At 43.6% G+C, this 20,649-nt stretch overlaps 1 protein-coding gene across 1 annotated transcript in view; it reads left to right on the top strand.

Annotated features, from left to right (window-relative positions):
- The window catches only part of LOC144134951 (aurora kinase A-A-like), a 31,636-nt gene that overhangs the window by 2,957 nt on the left and 8,030 nt on the right, over positions 1-20,649 (top strand). The window contains exons 2-6 of the mRNA XM_077667741.1: positions 690-880; positions 2,008-2,125; positions 7,152-7,231; positions 13,303-13,441; positions 15,482-15,630. Coding sequence (XP_077523867.1) covers positions 879-880; positions 2,008-2,125; positions 7,152-7,231; positions 13,303-13,441; positions 15,482-15,630 — 488 coding nt within the window. The 5' untranslated portion in view covers positions 690-878. The remainder of the gene's footprint in view (positions 1-689; positions 881-2,007; positions 2,126-7,151; positions 7,232-13,302; positions 13,442-15,481; positions 15,631-20,649) is intronic.

The following is a 20,649-nucleotide window of genomic DNA, read 5'->3' as shown; positions in this document are numbered from 1 at the left end:
CCTACATGCTGTATCCACCCTCCGGCTAGCCAGTCGGCCTACCAGTGAGCACCCGCCTGCTGACTCCGGCCTCCCGGTAGCCAGGCGCACTACCGACGCGCTCCTGCCTGCTGGTACCGGCCTGCTGATACTTCGCCGGTGACCGGGCTGCACCTGCGCCGCCGTGTGCGTCGGCGCCGACAAGGACTGTCGCACCGGAACCCAAAGTCTGATGCTGATGTTCACCTTGACATAGGTTGTGCGTGCCCCGCAGTGTTTGTGTGTGTGTGTTAGTGTGTATGCAGGTGATTGTATACCTTCCTCCTCGTCGCTCAAGAGAAACAGCGTCGTTATTGAGGTATTCACACGGGCGATGTAATTCTTCCCTAAGTGACGGCGGCTGCTCACACGTCATGCCTTCGAGAGAGCTCGCGGCGACGCACCATCATATTTTGCTCCCGCGGCCGCCGCCGACCAAGGAAGGGACCGTTCATTCAGCCTGCGCATTCACTCCCCGTCTCCCCGGGAGATGTGGCATGCCTGGGGTGCAGCCCGCTAGCGTCTTTCTTCATTTGGCTGTTCCCCATCGGGTTTCTTTTCTCTCATCTCCCCTCATATCGCGCATCTATTCTGTTTTCCCCTTCGTCTTCTCTTTTTTTCGCCAAACCCCGCAAGGGAATTGATTTGGCCCCTTGGTTCCTTTTTGACAGCTGCCCCTCTGCCTCCGCAGCACGGACGTTTCGCTCGTCCTTCTCGGCGTCTCGCTGCTAACCCAGGCTGAATCCGAGAGCAGGGACGGACTTCGGCGGATCGGCGACGTCGCTCACTCCTCTCCGCATCCATCCTCGCCGATGTCCCCAGTTTGATTACCGCTTTATACGGCGGTCTGTAACATCGTTATGTGAGTATTGTTCAGAGGACTTGACGCGTATTGCTTTTTCTTGCGCGTCTCACCATTCCCAAATGGAATGTTTTTTTTCGGGAGCACTGCCCTGAACTGCGTTAGAATGACATATAATCGGCAGAAAGAAAATTTTGTTTGCAGTTGCATGACACCATGTATATGCCAAGTTATCAACAAACTTCAGTGGTCCATGGGCTTGTTCGCCCGTCATGTTCATATTCAGGACTCTCCTGCCCCAGTTTTTGTGCGTAGTGTTTGTGCGCAGATAGTGTGTGCACTAGCGTTCAGTCATGGGTAGAGTGCCATATAAGCTGGCTGCGCAGGCTTTGTCTTCTTGGACATTTTTGAGTCATTACTGAAATAACAGTGCATAAGAGGAAAAACAAAGAAAACTGCAAGGCAGCGCTTGTCTTGGGGGGGGGGGGGGGGTGGATTTATGCCCTCTTGGAGTAACGCACCAATCGCTCTTGAATTTTTTCATCAAAACAATGGGGTCCAACATGATTATCGTGTGTAAAGTTTCTGTATTTATGGGTAGGGCCGTCTGCCCCCTCCTCCCACCTCTCTATCAATAAACCCCTAGCTTGTCTTGCTGTTTTTTTCTACTGTTTGCCTCATACTTCACACTGTAAATTGAGAATGTATCACCAACTTGCCTGGAAGTCATTCCTGTTCATGATTGAACTACATATATATAGTGCAAGCAATGCGCTATCTCTTCTTGGAGCAAAAATGTACACCTATCCAATAAGTACATACAAGTGTAAACAGAAGAAGTAAACAGATTCAGTAGCCTTGTACTCCTGTTTACGCGTGCCCTAATAGAAATTCGAGGCTTGGCATGTGCATGATAATAGTGGTCGATCCTGTAGTTTCTCGTGAAGACACAATAGTTCATGATTTCTGCTGGGACGGGCGCCATTCACAAACAAAATATTGTGCTTTGTTTACTTGTGCTTGCATCTATACATGTGATGGTTGATGTTTAATCAGAACAGTGCAGTGTAGTGCTGTCATTCAAATTGTGGGGTAGGGGCATGTGTTTCTTGATTGGTGTAATGCTCAGAATCTGGCATTGCTGCAGTATAACTTTCAGCCATGTGTGTTCTTTTTCTTTATTGCAGGTCTGTCAAGGAGTGGTGCCTTAAAGATTTTCAGATTGGCCGGCCACTGGGCAAAGGAAAGTTTGGCAGAGTGTACCTCGCCCGAGAAAAGGAGACAAAATTCATTGTGGCTCTTAAGGTGGGTCCCAGGGTTTCTAGCAAGTTCTTGCACCACTTCAAAACATATGACGAATATGGACATAAGAACACAATATGAAAAGAAAATTGAAGCGCAAATAGAAGCTGTCAGTTTGGTACAGCAATGTTGGCACAAGAACAAATGAAAACTTGCCCGCTTCTGGCGCAGTCAACCCTCCGTTCCGATGATGGCTTTTTTCATTACCTTCCTGTGGCTTCTTTCGTTGCGCTCATCATTTACTGGTATCATTCAAAAGTTCCCTTCAATGATTACCATGGGCATATTCTAAAGCAACAAACAAGGTGGTTTTTGTGACGATTCCAGTCAAGTTTAAAAGCTCTCGGTGGACGCTATAATTTACAAATATTTCTTAAAAAGTACTGCTCGGATTTGATCTGGACAACACCTTGGCACACATTCTTGACTGCCTCTTCCCCTGTGAAATAGTAGGAAATCTGGGCGAGCCTTGCTATTGGGTGTGCTGAAGGGCTGTAGGCAGGATCAGGGACGTAGCAAGGTGCAGTGCAGACCTTTTTCTTTTTTTGGCAGGCCAGGCAGTGTGGGTTCAATGTGAGGAATCATTTTTAATCTTAACACAGCTAGCTAGCTTAAATTTTTTTCTGGTGTGGGTGATCAGTGCTGGAATACTGATCGCTTGTGAACTTTTCGTAACCTTGGTATATGTCATTTCGTGGTTTCTTTAAGGCACTTGGCGCTGTTTTAAAGAAGTAAGGACTCATTTTGTCTGGCTGCAGTGGATGGCACACTCCTCACTGCAGGACGCTTGCTGATTAGTATGTGCCAAGTTACAGGTATTTTCCATTATCGTACGTTGTATGCAAGGTGTTGTATACAAGGTGTCGGGTACCGCAATGGCCAGTTCCACATATGTGGACATTACTACAGTCCAACTGAACCAAAGCGAAAACTAGACTGCTGGCACACCTCATTCGCCTCTGGCCTAACTACGTTAATCGACTATCAGTTTTTTATTCGGATGTTGTACAAGGACATTGGGTATCAAATATTGACCCTCTGGTGTGCACTCACTATGTGCGAAGTTCCACCTACCTTCAGACTTTCAATGGAAATTTTCTGTTCAGTGTTGCTGAGGTGGCAAGCTGCAAGGTTTGATAATGACCCATGGAAAAGCGTTGCGAAAGGCATACAGAGAATAATGGAAAAAAGTGGGACAGGTGCTCACTTTGGTGAATTTCTTTATTCGCAATGTTGAGTCTGTGCCTGCCTGTCCTCACATTCACGCATGGTCTCATGCTTGGCAAAAAGGTGCACCAAGAAGGCATCAAGAACCAATTAAACAAACTGATAAGCCACTTCGTTCTGAGTGATGAAATTGATACCTATCTAGCATGCTAGACACTTCCTTTTAATCTTGGTTTCTGTCTGGCCTAATCTCATCGTCCTGGTGGAGAACCTTAATTCTTTTCTAACAGCAGAGCACGCCTACAGTCTTGACCGGACTGGCCCGGTATGTTAGCCTGCAGCTTTTCTCCTGTATTTTTGGACCAGTCCAGTTGCTGAAGTTTGTAATATTGTGTAGTATATTCTGCAGGACAGGGTGAACTCGGGACTAATGGTCGAGGCCTTATTCCTGCAGCGGAAGTAGTTATGGCGACAATAGTTGTAGTGGTGATTATATCGTAACGAGAGGTGATACATATTTGACCCAGGTGTTATTTTTATTGCCCAAGAAGGCAACATTTGACCATTTCTTTTTGCTGCACCTTATTTGCTTGGCCTGTGAGCGTATGGACAAGCATTGTGGGGTGTTTATTAAAGCAATGCATTGAAATGTCCGGTTTTTAATCAGCCTGTTAATTGCCTCTTTCCTGCTGCTCTCCTTGTGTCTTTGTTGCTGTTATCCTTAAAGAATTGCGTTATATATGTTGACCAGTGCTTGTTTCACTATTAAACAAGTAGTACATTCATTCAAGAGAGCAACAGCAAAGAAAACCAGTAGCGCATACAAAAATAAATTGCACACTAAATGATGCTGTTCATTAAACAGGTATTAGTTAGATCTGTACTCGGAGACCTGCGCTTTTAGCGCCCTAGCATACACGTTTTTTCAGTTTCCGAAATGATCATTAAGCACCCGTGCTGCAATCTGTCTGCAAACCAACAAATGGTTTAAGGCGAGCAGAGCGCATCCAAATGATTCATTGCTTTGTCAAGATTGCTGCAGGGGTAATAAATGATCATTTTGGTACCATTTTCAAAAAAAAATGTCCGGTAGAGAGTTATGCATTGATCAACATGCAAGCTTCAAACGTGTATAAGTTGTATGGCACATATAGCAGGGTTTCCTGCAGCTCCGTAGGAAATTTATCATATCCTCTTCGAGTATTTCTATGGGCAGCTGTCTTGAAATGCATTTTGCTCAAACTGGTAGGTGCTAGCAGCCTTTCTTATCTGTGCTAAGGAACTATCTTTGGTCACATGGAAGCATTCAGAGTTAAAGGCTGTTCTGATTATATGATCAGAGCCTCTCAGGTTCTGACATTCAATTTACATGTCTTCGCAGCATCTGAATTGTGTACTCGGCACACTACATACCGTTTCATACATAGCAGAACTGTGGCTTTTTATATATAGAGACGGTGCTGCCGCGGAGGCACAGATTTTTTTTAGATGCTACGTGCAGGTTTGAAAAAATAATTTATTTCTGAATGTTGTGTCCCTTTGAGAAATTGTAATGACCGAAAGCGAGCGGCACTTATAGGACTGCAATTTATGCATAGTCACAGCTGTGTACAAACTAATGTAATGAAACACATATGTAGCCTGTTTGTCAAGTGGCACATTGAAGAGTTCTGGGCAATACGCACTTTTTTGCGAATTAATCCCTGGTATTTAGAGCTAAAAATTTTCTCTGGTGCTTTGTTTTTGTTATGGTAGAAGTTTCATGGTATGATGAAAGTGTATGATCGACAGACATCTGAAATTGGTTTGGAAACCAATTTCAGATGTCTGTCGAGCATACACTTCCAGAATTAATCCCTGGTATTTAGAGTTAAAGATTTTCTCCGGTGCTTTGATTTCGTTTTTTGGCACAAGTTTCATGGTATGATGGAAGTGCATGCCCGACCGACATCTGAAATTGGTTTGGAAACCAAGCCACATGGAAATTGAAGGTAACGATTAAAAAGTGACTATAACACTTTCGGCAGCGTTGAAGATGAGGTTTCAATAGAGAAAGCAGTCATGTCTTCAGTGGTGCCATGGGGACTACAGTAAACAATATTCAATGGCTAGGATGATCTCTGCTATTCCCATGCTGATATTGCATGTTGAGAAAAGTCCTGCAGCGTAACACTCCATTGCCCCTCACTTGATCGTGGATTGCATCCAGACTCAGCAGCCAGTCCCGTTTTAATAGAGATGAAACAGAAAAGGTATTCGTTAGCTTTGGAACCTCCATGCACATTAGACCCCCAGGTGGCCTAAGTTTTTTGGGCTTTCCACTACGCCACCACTTTCTCATATTTTACTCCTCCTTCCATCCCCTTCCGTCTTGGCATGGTTTTGATGCCTACTGAAGACAGTGCACACTTCTCTGAAAAACCAAATTAAAAAATTTTTTCTCGCTTTATTTTAGGCATACTCCCTGGCCACGTTTGCCTGCAAAGCCAAAATATCCAAGGTGCTAGAATGTAGGGCTCAGTACACAGCATGTGCTAACTACAACAGTGAACACTCAAAGAAAGAAATGAGCATTTTAAGCTGGCTGTGTCAGCCATGAGTGCATGGGTGCACTGTCTTGAACAATAATGCTGCATGACTAGGGCAATCCCTTATTGTGTACCTGTTCAAGAAAAGAAGCCACATCTACCTCAGCCTGATGCTAACATATGCAATGAGACTGTTATCTACTGATCGCCAATTTGAAATTCAGTAGAGCAAATCTGGTGGTTCTCGGAGCTTCACCTGCTTCCAGGTCAAAAGTTGGCAATTTCTATGTCCCTACCTTACATGAAGCACATTCATCTTGCGACTACCGTGACGCTTTGTACACAACTGTGTGCTGCTGTGTTGGAGGCATGTACGTAAACAGTTTGCTTTTTTTTTGGTCCGCTTAGATAATGACTGGGAGGTTTCATTTGCATTAGAAGTGGCCAGTGACACCTAAAATGTTTGAGCAAGAGCTATCTTTATTAGGTTTAGTTTAAGCTTCACTTTCCTGTTCGCTATTCTTTTGCAAGAGCTTCTGCTTGAATCCTTCTGAGGTCCCAGTAGTCCCTGTTCTACCATTTACATGACCTCTCCGCATTTTTTATTGCTGCTTGTAGAGTCTGAGATGGAGTTGTAGGCCAGATTTTGCTCGGCAACTGAACGTGTCCATTGTGGCATTCCCGTGGTTGATTTGTTGCAACTCAGTTAAGTTTCTGAACTGGCTACTATGGCGCTACTTCCTATCTAGACCGGACAAACTGCTGACACATGTGTATCTGTTTCATTCTTATGCAATTACAAGCTGTTGTAGTAGTTGCCACTTGTCCTGTGCCATCCAATACGCCAGACGACCTCAAGGGTTTATGTCACGACGGACCAAATTTCTAACCAGAAGTGAAGTGAGCAGGCTTGCTACTTAGGTCGTGCAATTCATGCCATTGTGCGCTCGAAGGCAATGGGCAAATCCCAGACTTCCGTTTTCAACAAAGAAGGGGCAGTGAAAGCAGTGTGTTCTTGTGCTCCCACACCACTCTCAAAAGCATGCCTTTTCCAGTTTCCACCTACATCTCATGACAAGTAGCAGGTTCTCAAGAGCACCCTCTCTGGCATGCATGTTTGTTACGGCTCTGGTCTACCGGATGACTGCTTTATCGAGCATGAGAATGTGTGTGTTTTCGTGTCACTACAATGGAGCATTCGCTACCAATGCAATTGCAAGTAAGAGCTGCTGGTAGCTTGCTGAGATCTCAAACTCTTGGTTACGACTTGCTTTGAAAACACATATAGCCCACAAAGAGGCCCCGTAAAAGAATTGCGAAAAACGTCCACGCAGGTGATGTTTAAGTCGCAGCTCCAGAGGAACAACGTGGAGCACCAGCTGCGGAGGGAGATCGAGATTCAGTCTCACCTGAGGTGAGGCTGCTATTTCATATTGCACTGCATGGCACATGACGCATGAAAGTTGTTGCACCACTTGCTGCATTCAGAACAATAACTGATGCTGAACACAAGGAAGACAGCCGACACAGCCATCAACGGCTTGGAATGGCGGGAGTCGGGACTAATCATATTCGAAGGAATGGAGAAGATGAATTTATATTGAACCATTAGATGGGTATAACGAGCTGGTGTTAAGTGACTTTATTGCTACAGAGTCTTTTTTTTCCTTCACTGCTGTTGAGAATAAATCATGATTTTTAGAACGGTAGCTCGAGGCTGCAGAACATTCCGCTTCTAGTAGTATGTGCAACGCATTCAATGTTTGTGAAAGCTTTCAATGTAAAGCAAGGTGAAAAATAGTGTGTCATTAGCTTATTCCTTAAGGGCATTCTTGAGTGAGATGTAGTTCTAGGTCTTCCTTCAGAAGCCGCCGCAGTGGCCCAGTGGTTATGGTGCTCTGCTGCTGGCGTGAAATGCGCGGGTTCAATCCCGGCCATGGAGGTCAGCTTTCAATAAAGGCGAAATGCTAGAGGCCATGTGTACTGTGCGATGTCCGTGTATGATAAAGAACCCCAGGTTGTCGAAACTACTGGAACCCTTCACCACAGCGTCCCTTTTTGCCTGAGTTTCCTTAGGACATTAAACCCCATGAATCCAGAGTCTTCCTTTCGAAGCCACACTTCAATTGTTTCCTGAGCCATTTTGGCATTGACTCCTACGCACACGTGGGCATACATGCTTGCTGCTTTTGTGTTCAAAGAAGCGTTTGAATTTGGGGTCATGAGTTCTTTTGCGAGTGCTTTGTTAAGTGGTATGGGCACCACGCTCTAAACAGAAAGGAGTAAAAATGGGGTGTGCTCGAGGACAGATTACTTCCTTTTTTACTCCCATGTAGGGGTATTCGTGTTCAGGGTGCACATACATACATACATACATACATGCAAACATACATACATACATACATACATACATACATACATACATACATACATACATACATACATACATACATACATACATACATACATACATACATACATACATACATACATACATACATACATACATACATACATACATACATACATACATACATACATACATACATACATACATACATACATACATACATACATACATACATACATACATACATACATACATACATACATACATACATACATACATACATACATACATACATACATACATACATATACATACAAGTTTTATTCTCCACAAAGAATTGGACGGAGGTGGAGGGAAAAGCTGTACATTTGCGGCTTGAAAAATCCTCCGCCCCCTTACAGTGTATACACCAGCAGAGTGGGGCAGTAGACAGTCCCATTTTGTTGTTGCAAAGAGAAAAGAAAAACAGCCCTGTATCGCATCAGACAATAAAATAAGCCTAAATAAGAGTTTCAATAGAGCACTGGATTTGGACGCCTGGAGAAGAAAATTTTTTTCGAAAATGAAACAATGTAATGTAATTGAACATAAGGATATACCTTTGCATTCATTCGCAAAAAAGAGTATGATTAGCAAAATATTTTTATATATTTGGAAGAGACATATTGAGTAGATCTGCGCCTTCTTTTTCTGCAGCATTCAATAATCGCGGAAGATTATAGCGGAGTGTTTGTTGTCCATAGGCAGTGCGACATTATGGAACTTTCCATCGTTCTGGAGTTCTGGTGCTGCAGGTGTGATAATTGGATCTTAATTCTGCCATTTCCGTAAAAACTGTACTCTCTCGTTGGACACTTAAACGATACTGCCTGCATAATTTGTATTCGTATATATTTCTTACTTTCAATAAATTAAGCGAAGCAAAGATATGTGAAGATACTGTGTTTTGAATGTTTTCAATTATTCGTACTATTTTTTCTATAGCCTTTCAAGCTTCAACACATTAGTTTTTGTTGATGTTCCCTAAACTAAATGAGAGTAGTTTAGTTGGGAGACAAAGAGAGCGCTGTAGACCATTAGTTTAACTTTTTTGGAACAGTATAGCGGTTGCGATTTAAAATTCCAGTTATGCAGCTCAGTTTGCTGATTAGACTGTTTACATGATCATTCCGTTGTAAAGTTGAAGTAAAATATACCCCTAACCCCTTGACAGTATCTACCACATCAATGGCAGCGGATCTAAACATTACGGTTCCTTGTAAGGAAATATGTTTAATTTTTGGTCGAAAAACTACCACCTTTGTTTTGTTTGCGTTAACTTTTAATTGATTGCTGGAAGTCCACGAGTCCAATTTGCACAAAAAAATATTTGCTTTAGTAATTCCTCCAGCTTCAGAACGTGATGGCACCAAAGCACTCGTGTCATAGGCATATATAACGAACTTGGTATCTGAGCAGATATGTACAATATCAATAATGTACAAATTAAATAGGACAGGGCCTAAAATTCTACCCTGTGGGACTCCTGAAATTATTTTTTTTCTCTGAGAAATAAAACCATATATGTCGACATATTGAAATATATATGATAGGTAAATTTTGAGGAGAGCCAAAACATGTCCCCGTATACCATAATGATGCAGTTTTTCAAAAAGGATAGTATGACTAATATAATTGAAACCTTGGCTAAAATCAACAAAAATACCCATAACAATAGATTTCTACAAAATGCTTTAGAATATATTCCTTATGGTCCAACAGTGCCAGCTCTGTAGACATGTCCCTCCTAAAGCCATATTGCGAAGTAGTTATTATATTATGCTTGCTGGAGAAGCGCGATATTCGATCTAAGATAATTTTCTCGAGACCGTTCGAAAAGGCAGGAAGAATTGACATCGGTCTGTAGTTCGATACATCATTCTTATTTCCTTGCTTATATAAGGCTATCACACGGGCGACTTGCATTTTTGTAGGAAAAAAAGCTGTAGAAATGCAGAAATTAAAAATATGCGCTAAAATGGTGCTGATTATACGTATCACATACTTGACGGGTCTTATTTGTATATCGTCAGCATCAACACTATGAGAATTATTTAAACTAAAAAAAGAGAACAAACTTCATTTGCATCTGTTGGTTCAAAAAATATTGTGCTAGAGTTTTTCTGCCCTAAACTTTTGTATGATGCCTGGTTTTTAGTAGAATCTCTGTTAACAAAGTAGTCATTAAAAATGTTTGCCATTTCTTCTCCTTTTGACATCTGTCCTTCGTGAAAAATTTCTTCAACTCTCTGTTTTTTCTCGCTCCGAGCCATCAGTGCATTTAAGTTATTCCGCATTAAGTCAGTGCGCTTTACGTCGGAACCGAACATATTCTCATAGTACAGTTTTCTTGCTTTTCTTAGCTGCTTAGTCAAGTCATTACGAAATTTTTTGAACGTAGCGAGATCAGATGCTGTACGAGTTCGCATAAATGTTTTAAACAGACGTTCTTTCTTTTCTATCTTCTTCAATAGGTACTTTGTCACCCTTGGTTTTCGACATCTCTTATTACCCGTATAGCGTTTGAAAACGAAGTGACGTTGGTATACCGAAAGAAACAAACTCAAAAAGGCATCATAAGTTGTGTTCGCATTTGATGCCTGAAGAACGTTGTCCCAGCAAACCGTTTCTAACTCATGATAAAAAGCTTCTAAGAGGGTAGGTGTAACAGGCTCTAAAAGATTAAACACTTTATGGTGAGAGTTTCTCCGAGTACGAAATTTTATGCTACAAAACACACGCAAGTGATCACTAATAGGGTAAGTGAGAACACTGGAATTGACAAGGTTAGCATCATAATTTCTTATTACTAAGTCAAGAATTGTTTACATGGACGTCGTTAGTCGTGTGGGAGAAGTAATATGGTTTATACAGCCATTAGATAGCAATACATTTTCAAAATATGTTTTCTTCGTACTATTGCTACTCATATCAACGTTAAAATCACCGGCAAGTATCACATTGTATCTGTTTTGGTTAACAAATGACAATAAATTATCTAAAAACACAAAAAATTCAAGTAGAGAACCATCCGGATGCGAGAACAAGTTGAAAATACAGCATCTTTCACTTGCAGACAAATAATCTCAAAACTATCTGTGACACAAGAAAATTCTGAAAGCAAGACAGGCTGTACAAGAGAGCTTACTAGCACAGACACACCACCACCGCGACGAGAGGTTCTATTAACAGAAAAAGTTGGCATATCAGGAAGGTCAAAAGTGTCACAACTGCTTGATTGCCATATTTCTGTTTTCATCAGAACATCAAAACAATTCTCAAGCTTTTTTGACAAGGATTCTAGTTCCGCAACCTTGTTGAACACAGACTGTGCATTTAAGTGAAAACAACGAAGGTAACCATGTGTCTGACCACCAAGCTCTTTTAAGAGTTCTTCTAAGGTAACGTGCCCTAGGTGCGCCATTTCAAGATAAGGGTCACGGGTTCCCGACTACACGAAAAAGGCATTTAGCTACGAAGTGTGGAGAGGTCACTCATGCTCTTGATAACCATAGCGCCATCGCCACTCTTTCTACGCACCAAAATTTTGCCATTGACATGCCACACATATGCAAAGCCAGCCTGTTTAGCCCACTCTTTTGTGGCTTGCAACAATACTCTGGAACAGTTGGTCATGTTTTCTGCGATGTACACTGAGTCGTATTTTTCCCTAAGAACCACCCGTTTCTGCAGTAAAGCGTCTCGAAGATTCTGCCTTACAAAACGGGCAATCACAGCTTTTGTCTCGCCTGGTTTCGCCGACATCATATGAAGTGCGAGGGTGTCCACCTCAGTGAGATGGTTCATGCCAATCTTGTCCGCCACTTTGTTGACTTTTGACAAGAGGTCCTCTCCTTCCGCCCCAGCAATGCCATGAATCTCGATGTTCAAGCGCCTGCTGCGCCATTCTAAGTCATGGACACTGAGTTGTAACTGAGTTATATCTTTTGAGCCAGCATCTCTCTCGAGCTTATCAATTCTGCCTTTAATTCCTTTGATTTCCTTATCCTGCGTATCAAGGCGCTCTTTTATAGTGGCAAACTCTTCATGTAGCATCTGGATTGAGCTCTCTACTGCATCTAGCTTTTCGGTGAGAGGGAGAAGGGAAGTCAATTTCCTGTTCATTTCCACAATAAGTACTTTAAGGTCGGCATCCGTATTCGAGTCACCGTTTGAGGCGTCACCCTTGCCTCCAGTCGAACGTTTACACGCTTCACAATTCCAAACCATCTTATCCGACCAACGTTTTGAAACAAATGTCGTTTCACTCATGCCTGAACATATCGCGCCATGAAAACAAAATTCACACTCACTGCATGTGATGGCGTTATCGTCATTCTTTAGTTTTTCGCGACATTTGCAACCCCGAGTCATGGTGACCAATATCGACTAGCAGGTTTGACCAACCTGTACAACACAGCGAAGAACGGATTATTCGACGTCCGCCCCGCTCTGCCGCTGCGGCCAAAGTGCATGGCGAACTACGCCCCTAGTTGCAAAAGTTTCCGCAGCTTTCGTCCCAGCCGTCGGCTCCCGTTGATTGGCTCCGTCTTGCTGATATGGAAACGATGCTTGAAACCAGTGCTTGAGTTCAGCGTTCCCAAGGAAAACAGGCCACGGTGAGATTCTTGTCCGAAGCACCGCGGAAACACTGCAGCATCTGCGACTGTAAAACACAGCGAAGAACGGATTATTCGACGTCCGCCCCGCTCTGCCGCTACTGCCAAAGTGCTTCGAATGCGCTCAGATTCTTGTATTATACGGTCTCGGGCCTTCGGTATTCTCGGATGAAAAAAGTTTGGTCTTTTAATTCATTTGGAGAGTATGGTGCACTCCTTTTGAAAGGTATCTGAAATTTCCTCATTAGTACTACTCATAAGGCCAGCGATGGGATTGCCAGGCTTTTCGCACCAAACTGCACCGTTGTATTTAACCTGCTCAATGTTGCAGCAAATAAAAATTTTTCTTTAAAATTGGTTCATATCTGCTCCTAAACTGAATTTAACGCAAGGAAGGGCCACACCCAGGTTTCCTAGCTACAACTGTATGTAGCTGCAGAGGTAAGCAACTGGTGAAAAATGGTGTCCCTCATGCAGGCACCCAAACATCTTATGCCTCTACAACTGGTTCCACGACGAATCCCGGGTATACCTCATTCTCGAGTATGCGCCCCAGGGGGAGCTGTACCGTCATCTCACCAGAGAAGGGAGATTCACCGACCAGAGAGCTGCCACAGTAAGCACCCTGCCTGCTTCTGCACCACTGTGATCTCTTCTAGGTGATCCCAGTGAGACACAGTGCTGTTATACTGAACAGCTTTCCTTAGAATTTATACTTCCATACATGCTCAGTATTGGTACTCGCTGTCTGTTGTGCCACTTGCCTCTTGTTTCAGTTTTTATGGCGACAGACTTGCCAGGGCTTAGCCTAGCTTGGCTGTTTATGTGGTGCCCTCTCTGTTTAGAGCTGTACACTGCACCCACAACAAACGAGGCTCTGCTTTGTGTTAACCACTTGCACTGCTGTGCAACATCACTGGATGTGATAAATTCTAAAGATATAAACATAAATTGCCTTTCCAACGGCGGTTGAGGCTTGATGTTGAACCAGCTGTATGCAAGATTTTGGTATACGTTGGAGGAGACTCTGGGTCAGATTGTTCTTGAGCCCTTTATAATCACCTTTTGCACAACTTGTGCATATTTTCTGAGCTTGTCAACTATGCGCCATAATTGGCTTCCGTAGCCTTATTGTTTTGGAACACAGTTATAACTGTGAAGGTCAAATGAGCCGCAGCTTCACTACTGACGGATGAGAAACATAAGGGCATGAGATCAGGGAGTGACTACAATACGTAGGATGAGGGCAAAGGCCAGCGAGAAATAAAAATAAGCAGGGTTCAGTGCGCATTTGCCTCCTCGGGTAACCCCATGCAATACCCTGCCTCATGTGCGGGAGATTGTTGTTTCAAACTACACTGCCATCTGGTGCCTACCTTATGAGCACTGGCATACATTGGCTTTGTGCTCCCTTTCCCTGGAGATAAGATTCAATTTAAATATGTGCACCTGCCTATTTTTCTTCGCGAGTTTCGGCAGCGACCTCACAAGCAATGCTTTTGCTGAATGTTAACGGGGAGAATGGTTTACGACAGCTTTTTATGTATTGTTTTTCTCATACTGTGTGTAGGAATTTTTTTAGGTACTCATCGTGATCCTGGTAGACTTGGTTGTGCTACGCAGCATGAGATGGTAGTTTTAAGCTGCGGTTGGCAGCTTCTAGCTAAGTGTGATAGTAGATGCCAATTGGTAATTAGAAATTCTGAGAAAACTCAGCCTTCAAAAACAATTCTGAAAAATGTCACACCACTAATCTGGTTAAGTTCACAAATATATGTGCGAATGCATATAATTACATTATTTCATCATGATAAAGCTTTGTCAGTCAGGCTAGCATTCCATTGGTGTGTATATGAGGCGGAAAATCGCAGTGCCAGCACTTGAAACAAAATTTGATTTAAAGGATTTACTCGTCTTGCTTTCACTAGGGGCTTAACGGTCCAGAGACGTGTTCAACAAGCCGCCGCAGAGGCTTAGTGGTTATGGTGCTCGGCTGCTGAAACGAAAGACGCATGTTCGATCCCGGTCACAGCGGTCACATATCGATTTAGGCAAAAAGCGAGAGGCCAGTTTGTTCTTAAGTACAATGTATGTCACCTACATTATGACTTGGGGTACTTTGACAAGAACTGAACTGTTATTTCATCTGTAGTGTTCCAGGCCTTTTTTAGACTTTTGGTGTCTGTGTCTGTAGTGCACAGAGTACGGTAGTATATTGAGGCCACTTGCTGCCGTTTTATGCAGCTAATGGCCATCATCCACCCTCTCCGGAAAAAGCCAAGTGAGTGGTGTTTTCACAAATGTTATTGGCAGAAAATGTATGCTAGATTTTAACATGAATCACAAGACCGCTTACAGTTCCAAAGTCAGCCATCGAAGAAGCACATCAGTTCTGGTGGCTTGTTCCCTCGTGCAGTCCACTAGTGCTGCTAGCCATGCTGCTTGGTCACATACTTCATACCTCTTGTAGTATATTTAGACGGCAACAGCATTTGAGCAACGTTAAGTGTTGAAGGTTGAAGATATACCATTGACAAAGAGACCATTCTGGAGCCACTAATAAAACCACCACGACATATATAGCGGTGCTGTGCAAAACAACAGGGCACGGTTGCCATGCTCTTGAGGTTCTGATGGGCCTTTTCCTCTTGTGCAGTACATATACCAACTGTGTAATGCACTCAAGGTCTGCCACAGTCTAAATGTCATCCACCGCGACATCAAACCCGAGAACCTGCTCCTGGGCATCAATGGAGAGATAAAGATTGCGGACTTTGGCTGGTCCGTACACGCGCCCTTTTCAAGGTAAGTGTATCAACCATTTTTTTTTTCAACTTGCAATCTCTTTTCTTTGTACCTGGGGATTGGGTGAATGTAAAGGAGACTGTATTACAGCCTTGTTTTGTGTGCATCTTTGCTTCTGTTGTGCACCTTGTGCACCTTACACAGCAGCGCAGTGGCCATAGCATTTGGCTTCTCAGCACACAAGATCTTGGTTCATCTTCGGCCATTGCTGCTCCATTTCAACAGGGGCGAAATGCAAATCCACCTTTTTGCTGAGATTTTGGTGCTCACTAAAGAAACGCCAATATTTGAAATATTGGCCTTCTGCTGTATTATGTCACAGCGAACGGCAGTTTTTGGCACGTAAAAGTTAAAACACACTAATCTACTGTCACGCCATTCTTCATCAGTGAGATACGCAAGTGATGTGTTTAAATTTCAGTGTATTACGATAACCCAGTTGAACATCTTAATAACAAGCTGGAAAATGAATGAGACTGATTATGAAACTCTTTTTAAAGCGGGGTTCGGGATGTATGGTGATACTCTAATTTGCTGAATAAAAGCTGATTTGTCCTTCACAGTAGTGCTTTCCTGTAATAATCTGCAGTGCCTGTGCATACACATGCATGCGCATATAATGGCACTACAACTTTCAAGAGGTAGTTGTCCGTGGTGAGAAAGGAAATGTATAGAGGTAACGGGATGTGTATGAGGGATTAGAGGGCAATCTTCCTCAATTCGGATCAGCCAAAAAGAGCTGGTTCTCAGAGCCTGGTCCACGACAGCCACGCATAAATATATTGTACTCAATGTTTGTTCTTCAAATCTGCCGGCAGGCGGCTTTATCCCTTTGTGATGCAAAACGTGACCCGATTCATCTTGATCGATCGCATCCAGCCAGAGCCAAATCTGCGTTGTTCAAGACTGTTGTGGTAACTTTGCACGTCATATCTCGAATGTTCCCTATCAGGTTTAAATTCAGCACGACCAAGAGCTGCGGGCGCACCGACGACCACTGAGCATACTAGCTGCTTTCTCCACCGACGAACCATTCAGTTAATTGTGGGCGCAGGTCAGCCGAATAACAGTTTCTTTTAGAGGCTTTCTTTCACGGTCGTCCTCAATGCCTGGATTGCCTTCACCACTACATGACAATAAGCCATGCATTGCACTTGCATCAAGGGCATCATTGTCTCTGAAGGTTCCTTCGCATTCTTTGCTCGCAAAAATGTGAAATATTGGCATGCCACGGTGGTTATGGCGCTAGGCTACTGACCCAAAAGACGCGGACTCGATTCTGACAGCACCAATCACATTTCAATCGAGATGAAATGCTAGATGCCCGTGTACTGCCCTCCATACGGCAGCTCATGGCCATAGTCTCTTTGGGATGTTTAACGTCTAGAAACTGTAAAGCTTGTTTAAAGCAGATGGATGATTGAGTTGAAAAATTTTTTCTCATAAAAATGGTTTATTCGAAGAATTTTATTCAGCTGAAAAAAGTAGGGTAGGAGATCAGCATCACAACTAGAAATGGCAGGGTTTTAACACAGCTAAAATGCGAAACAATTTGCTTAGCCTGGCTGGCTCATGGTTTTTCTTTGTTGGACCGTCGGCACGTCTGGCAACAAAATTAGAATCGGGTAAAGGTCTGTTCGAGGTTAAGCTGATGGAAGTTGATCAAGATGTCATTGTGTTATGCACAGCGCGCGTGTGTGGTGCAGATTAACGCAAGGCGTGTTCGGCTGCGTTGGTAGCATAATGCTATCGTCCACTGGTCAGCGAAGCTGATCTGTTCATGGTGCCACGGGTTCGAATCCCAGTCATGACAATGTTTACTTTATAATTTATTTATTAATCTATGCTCTTGTCACAAACCTAGAAACAGCAAGATCTTGCTCGGGCTTTACGCATCGGAAAATTGATGGGATTTAAATCGGTTGTACCTAATGAAACAAGCAAAAGACCGGAGCAAAAGCTCGGACTGAAGCGAGCGTGGCGAGCTTCTCTCTGTATACGGCTAATCACGTGTTCATGTCACGTGGTACGGTGGATGCTCGGCGCTGGTGGTGGAGTCACATGGTATGACGTCAGGCGTGTGAAGCCTGGGTGGAAAGTGCAGCTTTTGTTTCAATCATTGATGACTAGCCTGTTTCTGTAAAACTTAAATTTTGTTTAAATTGATGGTCAGCCACACAAGATTGTAATAATTTACTAAGCAAACAACGTCGGATATATCCGTTTTATTTTTTGGAAGAAGCGTGTGGGTTAGCGATACAGCTCAAGTTTCAAACGAGTTTCGGATATATTTTCTCGGCATGTAAATCTCAGGTTAAATAAGAGAACGTAGCTTCAAGAATGGTGTGCTGCTCAACAACTTTTATGTCCTATCCGCTGCCTAAAATTGAGCGCTCTCTTGGGAATCCTTTATTTTTAAGCTCGGAAAAGCATGACCATTGTTTTTCGGGTATTTATTCTTAGTTGATTCGATTGTGACGGATGTCAGTCATTTAGCGATGAAATGTCCTCCTGTGTTGGGCTGCATTAGGAGAGCTGTAAGAGTTCAAGAATTACCCATGCATGTAATAGCTTTCCTTCTTGGTGGATGCACAGATGCCAGCCGAGGCTGTGCTCCACCAAGATAACACTGTGTAATCCTCTGACGTGAGCATCCACACCATCTCTGCCTGAAAAATGACACAACAAAATTAGACATCAAAGAAGGGCGATGCTACCTGGCTTTCAGTATTTTTCAGTCTGTAAGTTTCACCCCCTGCAAATGGCAGTTTTACACAAAAAGTCTCACACAAATATCACTATTTTATAATACACACCTGCTCATTCGGAAAGTGCTATAAAAACACTGAGGGCTCTTCGTCGGAGAGTGTGATACACTTGCGGCAGCTGCCATGTGCAGACAATCCTCGAGCACTGGCCAGGGTGCTTTATTTCTCTGGTGTGCTTTTTCTTTTTGGTTGGCTTTATCAGCTGGGGAGCTCTTGCAGGTCTGCATCTGCAAGGTTTGAATTACGCCAGTCCTGATAATATTGCTCTCGTCATACAGTCTTCCTGCTTCCCGGATCCTATTCTCCAGCACACATTCTCCAGCACACATCCTCAGGCGGCGTCAAAAAATGTGGTTTTTGAGAATAGGAAATGGTGCAGTAACTGTCCTGCTTCATGTTTGACACCTCAAATGCGCATCAGGGAAGGAAGGTGGGAGTGAAAGAAGAGATATGGGTGCTGCAGTGGAGTACTCCAGAATAATTTCGACCACCTGGGAATCTTTAATGTGCACTTACATCGCACATCACATGTGCGCCTTTTGCGTTTCGCCTCCATCGAAACGCGGCCACCGCAGTTGGGTTCAAACCCAAGTACTCCGGCTAGGTAGCGTAACGCGCTAACACCAGAGCCACCCCACCGCGAGCCGCCATCACATTCAGTAAGAAAGAACAGTGAATGGTTGAGTGGGCAATTTGATTCGAAAAAGGTTAGGACGCCACACTCTGAAAAAGTTCAGCAGGGCACTGAGATGCACTTGGCTTCGTCACTGGGTTCCATGGAGTCTTCTGGTGTCTGGATGTGGAGGGCAGAGGTGTACTGGGGTTGGAGGCATTGGTTTTCTCTTCAGATTAGTTACTGGTCATGCCAAAAGATGCCGTGTGGCAGTGCATGATTTTTCATTGTACTATATGACTCACAGATGTAAAATTAAAAAAAACATGACGTACAGGAAAATATAAAAATGTGGTATGTGAATACGCATTCTTGGTGCTGCACATGTGCAGGGCTTGGTATGCAACAACATACATTTAGCACTGTCTTTGCGGGAGATGTATGCCACAGTGGCCTTGAAAAGATTAAGATTTGATGCTAAACTGAAGGTGAAGGTGAGTTAATTGCTGCTCAGGGGCCTTTCACATCTCTTGCTGTGGCGTGGCAGTTGCACTGTTTAGTTTGTGACACGGAGGCCTCTCTGCTGCATGAACTGTGGGTAATTTACGGACTGGACAGCTCTGTGGAATGAACTACAGATGTTTTTCACGTTTTGTTACAACACAGGCTGTAGGTTAACAGTGTGTAGTTTAACAGTGCAAGTTAATGGGATGTAACTATGTGCTATGTGGCCTAATACAGTCCATGTTCAACATGCAATGACATAAACTTGGTGCAGCTGGCACGCCGGATAATACTGGTCCAGTGAACCAGCTGCTATACAAAGAACATAAAAGCGTATGTGGTTGCCCAAAGGCCAACTCGGCTTTACCCAAATATTCTCTATAGCCTTAAGGTGCTCTGAAACACCTTACGAGTAGAGAACACCAACTTGCTCAATCACTGCATTGTTTTGTCATGAACGCCTGAGCCAAATTATACGCTCCTTCATGCAGCAGAGATCTCACAATCACGCGCGAAAGATGGCGAACCCTTCCTCGCGACTTTTTCATGTTCTGACCCTCCTCCGTCGCTCGCATATTTGTATACAAGTTGAGTGATGGCTATTGGTTAGATTCCTTCCGACGTCAGGCATCTACCAAGGCCGCGGATAATAAGCCGTGTAGTTCCGGTGGGTCCGAGAGCTCTCCCCCGGAGGTGGAGCCGGCGGAGGAGCACCGACCTTCCAATGTGCAAAAAGTGACGAGAGGAGAAAGAAAGGCGCGAAGAGGCTAAATTCAATTTTTCACTACAGATAACTCTGTTTCTACAAAGCGCATTAAAAAATTCTTCTTGGACAGTACTCGTGAAGCAGCGTTCTTTAACATTTGAGGCATAATGCAACTTTATCAGAGCCCCTTTCAGAGCCCCTTTAATGGTATGCCTGTTGGTGTCAGGGTCTATGGACATTGTAAATCGTCAATCAGAGTGAGGATGAACAGTCAACTACTAGCCAGTCGGCGATGCAGCTCCTGCTAAGCACCTCTGTGACCAAGCCTGCTACATAATTCTGTTGAGACAGCACTCACCGGCACCTTGCCATGAACCCAGAACCTGAACTGCAGCTGTGCCATATTATTGCCAAGACGGGCTTCCAGT

This window comes from Amblyomma americanum, chromosome 1, assembly GCF_052857255.1.
Source record: "Amblyomma americanum isolate KBUSLIRL-KWMA chromosome 1, ASM5285725v1, whole genome shotgun sequence".
NCBI lineage: Eukaryota > Metazoa > Arthropoda > Arachnida > Ixodida > Ixodidae > Amblyomma > Amblyomma americanum.
Note: the sequence above shows the minus strand (reverse complement) of the source record. Positions and strands in the feature narration are given on the sequence as shown.